Source organism: Zophobas morio, unplaced genomic scaffold (assembly GCF_036711695.1).
Source record: "Zophobas morio isolate AGI-343-1 ecotype UQ-CSIRO unplaced genomic scaffold, CSIRO_AGI_Zmor_V1 ptg000011l, whole genome shotgun sequence".
Taxonomy (NCBI): Eukaryota; Metazoa; Arthropoda; class Insecta; order Coleoptera; family Tenebrionidae; genus Zophobas; species Zophobas morio.
The window spans coordinates 2605601-2614347 of NW_026972116.1; the positions used below are offsets into that span (position 1 = coordinate 2605601).

The 8747-nt window shown below is 34.4% G+C and overlaps 2 protein-coding genes and 1 long non-coding RNA gene across 4 annotated transcripts; 1 reads left to right on the top strand and 2 right to left on the bottom strand.

Annotated features, from left to right (window-relative positions):
• Nucleotides 1-133: 133 nt before the first annotated feature.
• On the bottom strand, nucleotides 134-2167 carry LOC135126662 (NF-kappa-B essential modulator). Its single transcript, XM_064052717.1, has one exon. The coding sequence runs from the start codon at nucleotides 2001-2003 to the stop codon at nucleotides 321-323; it is 1683 nt and encodes a 560-aa protein (XP_063908787.1). The 5' UTR covers nucleotides 2004-2167; the 3' UTR covers nucleotides 134-320.
• An 868-nt stretch (nucleotides 2168-3035) lies between these two features.
• On the bottom strand, nucleotides 3036-4481 carry LOC135127405 (uncharacterized). Of its 2 annotated transcripts, XR_010280216.1 has the most exons (4): nucleotides 4371-4481; nucleotides 4162-4318; nucleotides 3653-4021; nucleotides 3036-3594 (listed from the first exon to the last, which is right to left on the bottom strand). It is a non-coding gene; the product is annotated as an uncharacterized LOC135127405 (long non-coding RNA). The 2 variants fall into 2 exon arrangements; XR_010280215.1 differs by having other exon boundaries at nucleotides 4162-4481.
• A 2082-nt stretch (nucleotides 4482-6563) lies between these two features.
• LOC135126674 (splicing factor 3A subunit 3) lies at nucleotides 6564-8700 on the top strand. Its single transcript, XM_064052736.1, has 9 exons — nucleotides 6564-6795; nucleotides 6847-7053; nucleotides 7108-7180; nucleotides 7235-7548; nucleotides 7601-7737; nucleotides 7789-7944; nucleotides 7993-8176; nucleotides 8226-8427; nucleotides 8481-8700. Exons 1-9 carry the CDS (start codon nucleotides 6700-6702, stop codon nucleotides 8612-8614), a joined length of 1503 nt encoding a protein of 500 aa, XP_063908806.1. The 5' UTR covers nucleotides 6564-6699; the 3' UTR covers nucleotides 8615-8700.
• The last annotated feature ends 47 nt before the right edge of the window (nucleotides 8701-8747 follow it).

Here is an 8747-nt window from a genome sequence, read left to right on the forward strand (position 1 = left end):
GCATCAATTTTGACCTTTGTGAGACACGTGATGTGAGATTATAAATAAATGACTCAGGGCTTCCCACCTTTTTTGAAGCACTCACAATCTTTTCTACTGATTCATCAGCAGCAATCTACACAGGCAGTAAAAATTTTACACATTGACTTCAACTTTATTACTTATACATAAAAAAAAACAACAGATATTTTTTCTTACAAATAATCACAATAAAATATACCTCACATGGTTAATAAGTCTCAAAGACGGTCGTTTTATTTAATATACATTGATAAAAATAAATTCTATAACACCAAAAATAAGTGGCCGGTGAATCTAAATTAGGGGAATCCTTCCAAATCAAGACATCTGTGAACATGATTTTCTAATGACTGATAAGTGGTAAATCCAAAATCACATTTTGGACATTTGTATCCTTCAGCCTTGGGAGGTTCGTTTCGGGCGCGCAATGTCTCAATTTCATTTTGCAGTTGTTTGTTTCGTTTCTGTACATTCTGCAAGTCTTCCGCTATTTGATCTTTCTCTCGTTTTAGGGTGGCCTTTGATTCTTTTTCTGCTTCAAAATCACTTTTATACACTGTCAGCTGCTCCTTTAACGCGAATATTTCATCATTTTCAGATTCTTCAAGTAATTTTCGAAGTTGAAAAATTTCTTGACCTTTAGCTTCGCGTTCTGCTTCCAGTGCTGTAATTGTTTGTTGTGAGATACTTAACTGTCTCTTTACTTGATTGTAGTCTTCAACAAGATTAGAGTCATATTTTTCTTGTAATCCTTTAAGTTGTGCTCTTAATTTGTGATTTTCCTTCATTTGAACAGCACTAAGATTCTTGGCGTCCTGAAGGGCCTTTTTAACGTTTTCAATTTCCAATTTCAATTCTTCTTCATAATGTGCAGCAGTTTTTGCTGATTGTACAAATTGCTCTGATTCTTGCGATGCATTGCACAACTTGTATTTTAGATCTTCATTTTCTTTTCTTAACTTGGTAACCTCCTTTGTCAAAACTGAGAGATCAAACTGAAGGACATTAATTTCTTCTTGTTTCGTCTGCACCTGTTCTTCGAGTCTTGGTGCATGTACCAATTGTTCTGTCAGTTTCTTGAGCTCCTGATGTTTCGATGACAAATCTTGCTGAAGTTTTGGCATATTTTCAACTTTCGAAAACAACTTTTTGTTTTCTTCATCCAAAGTTTTGTTATTGTCAACTGCTTCTGTTAATTTGGTTTGCAAATCTTCAATCTTTTCTTTCAAATTTTGAACTTCTGAATTTAGTTTTACATTTTCTGCAATCAATTCTTCAGTTTTTTGGTTAGCATTTGCTATTTCAGTCTGTAATTCATTTGTACTTGCAGTAGCCTCACTCAAAATTTCCCCAATACTGAAATCTTCTTGCTTTCTCACTCTCTCCTTCAATTTAATAATTTCTTCTTCATGGAGTCTTTTAATGTTGATATATACTTCAACTTCACCACCCAGTTTTGCATTTTCTTCCTTAAATTTATCTATGCAATTTTTAGCTTCAATCAATTTCTCTTTGTACGTTTTCATCACGTGGGTCACTTCATCCCTATATCTCACAAACCTATCAAACTGTGTCTTCATACTCATATTATTTTGTGCAATAATATTTTTCAAAGTTTCATTCTCTTTTATTAACTCTTCAACCTGTTTCTGAATTTCTTCATATGACGAATCTGGTGAAATTGTGATTTTAGCCACAGACGAAGCTACTGCATCAAGAGGATCAACCACTGCTGGCATTTCTGGAACCGAATTTGAAGTGATCTGTGAAATTTCCATTTTGATTAAATTCTGCATTTCTCGAACTTTGCTGGTCCTAAACAGCGGCAAGACGTCACCATTCATTGAAGAACTAGGCATCTTTTCACTGATGGTAGAAGAAGTTTCTAACACCACGAAAGAATCTTCATCGTCGGATCCATCAGGTAGTCCAGAACAATCCATGCTGGGTTTTACCGCAATAAATGATTCTTGATTTTCCATGGCACAAGGAGCGGGTACACTATGAGTGTTGAACTTTTCTCTATATTTATCCGATTACATCAAAATCAAAATACTTTATAGATTACAACAGCTGACACACCAATGACGAACGGAATAATAAATGCAGGATTGCAGGATGCAGGACGCAGAATGCCACCCCACAGTAACAAAAATACTGTGGTTTGTAGGGATTTTTAGTTTTATCAGTGATGTATGTTGTTAAACTCCCCAACACGAGTGACACAACACAACTCAAAAACACAGTAAATACCAGTAACGAAAATGTCAGCTGTTCACCTGGGAATCTTACTGAACAACAGAGGTCACTAGCTGTCTCTAAACGGGCTCCGACCTTGAAGAACAGTTTTTTTTCTCATTTTAAGGTTCTCGGTGATCGTTTTGTATGGTTTTGTCAGAGATAATAGAGATATGACAGCTCGCAAAATTAAGCGACAATAGTCCTTATGTACTGTGCCCCAAACCGTCACTTTCGGGCGCGCTATTTAAATTTGAGTGAAACTTTCGTAGCGCGGCTATTTGATTACCAGGGATATTTCCAATCGTAAGAATATACCAAAAGTGGTTAATCTTTCTTCCAAAAATACTAGGTTGCTCATAAATGGAAAAAGACAAGATTAAAAAAATTACAATCATTAAGTTTATTCGAAAAATGATTGTATTACATCTAACATTTGTTGGTGCTTTTGTAATGTTTACATCCTGATTAATAGTAAATGGATAAAAAAAAACATTAAATTACTCAAAATGCTTGTATTAACTTTTCTTATCCTTTAAAACTCTAAAATGTGCATACACAACACAAACTGTACAATTTTATAGCGAGGATAATAATAAAAGTACCCTCTAGCTCATTCAAAGATTGTTATTACAACCTAACGTTGAAATTCAAGGACGACACTTTAAGGGGTACAAATACAGTTATAATATTGAATGTTACCTTTTCATTGCGAAGATGACTTTAGTCACTTTTAGTTCTGTGCGGGTGTTAATAAAATTATTTTTATCCTCATATTATTAATAGTTATTTACATCACACTTTATTAGAATATAACCAAATACAAGCTATTGTTCTGTATAAAATATATGCAGCACAACCCAACTGGTAATTGTGCTTTTGATTTAGCAACATTTTGTGGGGGCTAACAAATCCCACAAAATTGTGCAACATGTAATATTTGTATAGTCTGTATTTATTGACTTCCAACCACTATCATCCTGAAACTTTCTCTTCGTACACCTGCATGTCGTAAAACCTATCTTTTGTTCGCCCTTCCCAATAATTCTTATCCTTCGAAGATTTCGAGTACCTTCTAAGAACCCTTTCGACACAACCGTTTCACCGCTCTCTACCGACCTGTCTTTTCATTTTCAAAATCACAGACAACACTCTTCGCTTTTCCCTTATCTACTGAACCGACAACATTAAAAATAAATATACCACAAACGCAAGTCCTCTTTTAATCATCTGATCACACCACAATTCTTATCTGCTAATGAAGATATCTCCAATTTAAGTGAGAGGTACAACATCCCCACCATAATTAATAATTCCCAACCATCTCATAATGCCCTAAAAATAGATAGGATAGAGTACAAAGAGTTTGATTTAGCTGAACAAAATATCTTACGATAAATATGTGGATACTCAGTGGATGCATGCTTAAAACACTCTTCTCAGATATGCTGTGAATATATAAATGCATGTGGCAGAAATTCTAGAACTACATTATTGTCGTTTCCAAGCCCACAATTCTGAAACTTTATCTTATGGCAATCTTAATGTTTCGTATGAACAGTTTGCATATTACATTGAACAATTAGAAAATGCCTTCAGTAGATAATATACTTTCGCTTCAAGTTCCCAGACAACTTAAAAACCAGCTGGCCTTAATAGCATCCATGTAGTAATCTCCCCCTTGATTACCTTTTGTCATTATTTGTGCGATTACGTATATTTTATACATTGAAATTCCATAATAGGGAACTACAGAAGCAACCTAAAAAACAGAGTAAATTAATCATTTTGTCCCATTTATAGAGCATTTGCCAGTTTCATCGATTAATAATTAATTATAGCTGCAGAAAATCATCGGTTTACTTATCAATGTTATTTTTATAGAACTATTCCTGTACTTACCAATAGTATATTGTTTGTTAAAATGTATGTAACTGTAATAAATACATACATGCATATGCAGTTAACATGACTTTTCTTTTATAATTTGAAACCATCGCATCATATTTAATTGAGGTTATCTCAGAGTTCGTGTTTTTCGTTCGTTATGTCACTTTTACTAGTAATATATTTAGTAACATTTAACATAGATATTAAGATATCAGGTTTACCACCACAAATGTTGTGCCCCCAACCGTCCTTTACGTCAAATTCTGTGTTCACTTCGCTCCCATGCATTTCTTATGGAGCATTCAAAAGCTGTCATATCTCTGTTATCTCTGATACCACCCTCGCTTTGCGCATCTCTGTTTCTTTGGGGTGGTTGGTTGCCAACCTCTTCTTCTTGTCAACCGTTTCTTGTGCGCGCGAAATTCGTTTGAAATTTAAAAATTCGAATTGGATCCTTACAATGTGTTGTGGAAGTTTGTTCAAAAGAATGACTTGACATATTCTTCATATCAAGTAAAATAGTGTCACGACTCTCTGGACACTTGATTCCTGAACTTGTATGTCGAAATAATCTATTAAATACAGTAGCGGTCATTTCTACGGAACCACTCGATAAAAAGTCAAGTTGATAGCCCTGTCATCTAGTACTTTACGCCGAACGCGGTTGGTAGCGGTAGTTGATATGGCAATCGAAACTAGCACAACACGAATGTTTCAGTTGCCCTCAGTTATGCCGCACTGTATCCAGTGCAGACTGTATGTTCTGTTCATCTGTTTATTAAAATAAAATATCTACACTGACAATGGGGCCATCTAACCTGTCAAATTTTTGACACCTATGTTTTCCCCCAGAAACCCGTCAAGGTCACTTACACCAAACAAATTTTGAAAATTTACACTAGGGAGTGGTTCTATAGAAAAGATCGCGACTTTATATAGTTACTTTCTGATGAGACGCTCTTTGGAATTGTATTGGTGTGGGATTTATAACTATAATTCCCAAACTGATGCCACATGGAGTGAAAATTGTATTCTGTAAAAACTATTAAAAGTAATAAGCACGAGGTTTATGTCCCCGAAGCTGTTTTTTTATTTTTTTGTGACTGATTTAAAAATTTAAAAGTGAATCATTTTTTGTAAATTTTTGACGTGACAACGTCTTATAATTCGATTGAGCCGGCTGCACGCACGAAAAAACATGACTCATGCGGCGTTACCTCGCTCTGAGGCGTTCCATGTGACTCATGCGGCGTTACCTCGCTCTGAGGCATTCCATGTAAGGCTTGAAGTGCAAGCGAGAACGCGACAAAATTAAAACAATAAGTTAACAGAACTATTTCACGATGAGTAAAAAATCGATGGCTTTACTATTTAATCGAAATAATTTTCGAGCGTAGCTATGATTTAAGAAAATTAAAACATAAATATTAAATCTTCCACATATCACAACAACGTGTCTGAAATTACAGGTTGGACCAGCCAGCCGTCAAAGGGAACATTTTCTCCTATATCAAACACATTGAGGCGGGCTTTTTAAACACTAGATTTACGAAAATCTTAATGTTTCCAAATTTTAAATTTTAAATGTAAGATTTATAAACAATAATTTAATCATTGTTTATTCTTATAATGAATTATTTGAAATTATTACTTTTTTATAACAAATTACAATTTAATTTGCAAAAATAATTAAGTGACTATTGAAAAAATTTAATTATATTATTAAAATAATAAAATCAAAATTTAAGAAATTTTAATAAATTATTTTCTTAAGACGTTGTCACGTTCAACTATCGTCAGTAAACCGACTTTACAGACAACCGATTTTTTTTTTTGTTCATGCAATAACTTTCGGCAAAAATTTGTTTAGACGGCTATTATTTTGTTTTATTGTCTGTACTCGCATGTTAAACTGATCGTCATTCTTCTTTCACGACTTTATTTCTCACATATTTTTCAAAGAAACTTTTTGATATTGAAGTATTCGAAAAAATTACGTGCATGACACACAAAGGAAAGTGTCTTTTCTTCACTCATCGTGTTTGTGTGCGTTATGATGCAAATGATGCAAAAATATTTGAATCTTCGTGTTTTGCGGGAACGAGCTCCCAAGGTTACACCCGTTCCACAAACATTGCCGATGTTTCGGTACTGGTATTTACTGTGGTTTGTGTGATACAAAACAATGAGCACCGTTTTCCCTCTATACAATATAATACCTCTTTGTGCATGTCTCCCGAACTTCAAAAATATATTATTTATTTATGAAGTTCGTGGTATATCCAGTGATGTATGTCCAGTTAATCTACATATAAGTTGGGTGACTCATGTGACTGTGATATAAATTAAGGTAATCTAGGGAATTTTTCCGTCACTGCTTAGAGATTTATAAAATTTTTATTTGGCAATACTGCAAACAGCATTTTTTTGGTGGCATCCATGTGGCATCTGTCATCTATGGGTGGCATTTTGTTGTGGATCAAAGTTATGTTTTTATTAGAGGACAGTTGAACGTATATTTTTTGCAGCTTTAAAATAGAAAAATAGACCATGGAGACAATTTTAGAACAACAAAGGCGTTATCATGAAGAAAAAGAACGGCTGGTAGATGCCATGGTTAAAGAGATGTTGCACAAAAAGACCACCGTAAGTAAATCGCTGGAACACAAGTTTCAGATACTTTCACTGTAATTTTAGTACCGCGAAGCAATAAATTCCGATTATCGTCTAAAATGTTTACTGGATAGATATATGGTAGCAACAGATCGCCTGATTGAATTATATGAAGACAAAGATGGACAACGAAAAGCCGAAGTTGCAGCCCTTACAGGACCAAATGAATTTCAAGAGTTCTATAATCGACTTAAACAAATTAAGGATTTTTACAGAAAACATCCCAATGAGGTACATTGGGCTATATATTTTCCATATAGTAATTTATATAGTTCTTGTTTACAGATTAGTGTACCAATGTCTGTAGAATTCGATGAATTAGCTAAAGCACGTGAGAACCCCTCAGAAGAAATGGCGAGTATGTATTAAGTGCTTGGTAATAAATTTCACGTTATTAATGTTTTTTTTTCAGATTTGGTGGATTTCACTGACGAGGAGGGTTATGGCAAATATTTAGATCTTCATGAATGTTATGAAAAGTACATCAACTTGAAAGGGATAGAAAAAGTTGACTACATAACATATTTAGCTACATTTGATCAATTATATGACATTCCCAAAGAGCGAAAAACTGGTGAATATCGTAAATATTTGCTCAGCTTAATTGAATACTTAACATGGTTTGTGCAAAGAGTAAAACCTCTATTGGATGTAGACAATGATCTACAGGCAGAAGTGGATGCTGTTATGGTCCAATGGGAATCAGGAACGGTACCTGGCTGGCCTGTATGTCTCACATTTGTTTGAAATGTTTATAACTTAATAACTTGATTTGTAGAAAGAAACAGGGTCAGCTTTAGCGAATGTGGGAGCTCATTTAGATTTATCAGCGTTTTCTAGCTGGGAAGAATTAGCATCTTTAGGGTTGGATCGTTTGAAGTCTGCCTTGATGGCGCTTGGCCTGAAATGTGGAGGGTAGTTGATGCATCAATTTAAAATGAATATGTCATGTTTTTTTTTTTTCAGAACTTTAGAGGAAAGAGCCCAGCGATTATTCTCAACCAAAGGAAAAGGCTCTCTAGATCCTTCCCTCATGACTAAAAATAAATCTGGAAAGGCCAGTAAAGAAAAAGAACAGTTGAGACAAAGAGAGTTGGCATGTTTAGAAGCCCAAATTTATAGGTATGTCCTCAGATTTTATTATTGTGCTTATGTAAAAAATGTGTATAGATTAGCAGAATTGGTCGCTCCCCAACGCGCTGCGACTAAAGAAAATGTACAAAGAAAACAAGCTCGCACTGATGGTGAAAGAGATGACAGCGAAAATGAAGAAAGTGAAGAGGAAAGTCCAGATGAAGCTGATGATGATGTACCATACAATCCTAAAAATTTACCTTTAGGGTGGGATGGCAAGGTGATTTTATATATTTTTTCAGAAAACAAAGTTAATGTGTCACTTTTAGCCCATTCCGTATTGGTTGTATAAGCTTCATGGGTTAAATATTAGCTACAATTGTGAAATTTGTGGAAACTATGTTTATAAAGGCCCTAAAGCTTTCCAAAGACATTTTGCAGAGTGGAGACATGCTCATGGCATGAGATGTTTGGGAATACCAAATACAGCACATTTTGCAAATGTAACTCAGATCGAAGATGCTCTAGCTTGTAAGTTATTATTGGTAGTTACTTTTTTGATGTTCACATATTAATTATTTTAGTGTGGGAAAAACTAAAAGTGCAGAAGCAAGCTGAACGTTGGCAACCAGAGACAGAAGAAGAATATGAAGATTCCCAGGGAAATGTGGTGAACAGAAAAACATATGAAGATCTTAAAAGACAAGGTTTATTGTAAAATAGTAACTAATTGTGTATTTTAGATTAGATTGTTTAATTCTGTCATATCTTTTATAACAGGTAGTAATAAATAGCGCAACAATTTGCTTGTTTTTATCTTCAGGTTTTTTAACATTGATAACAACGTATTT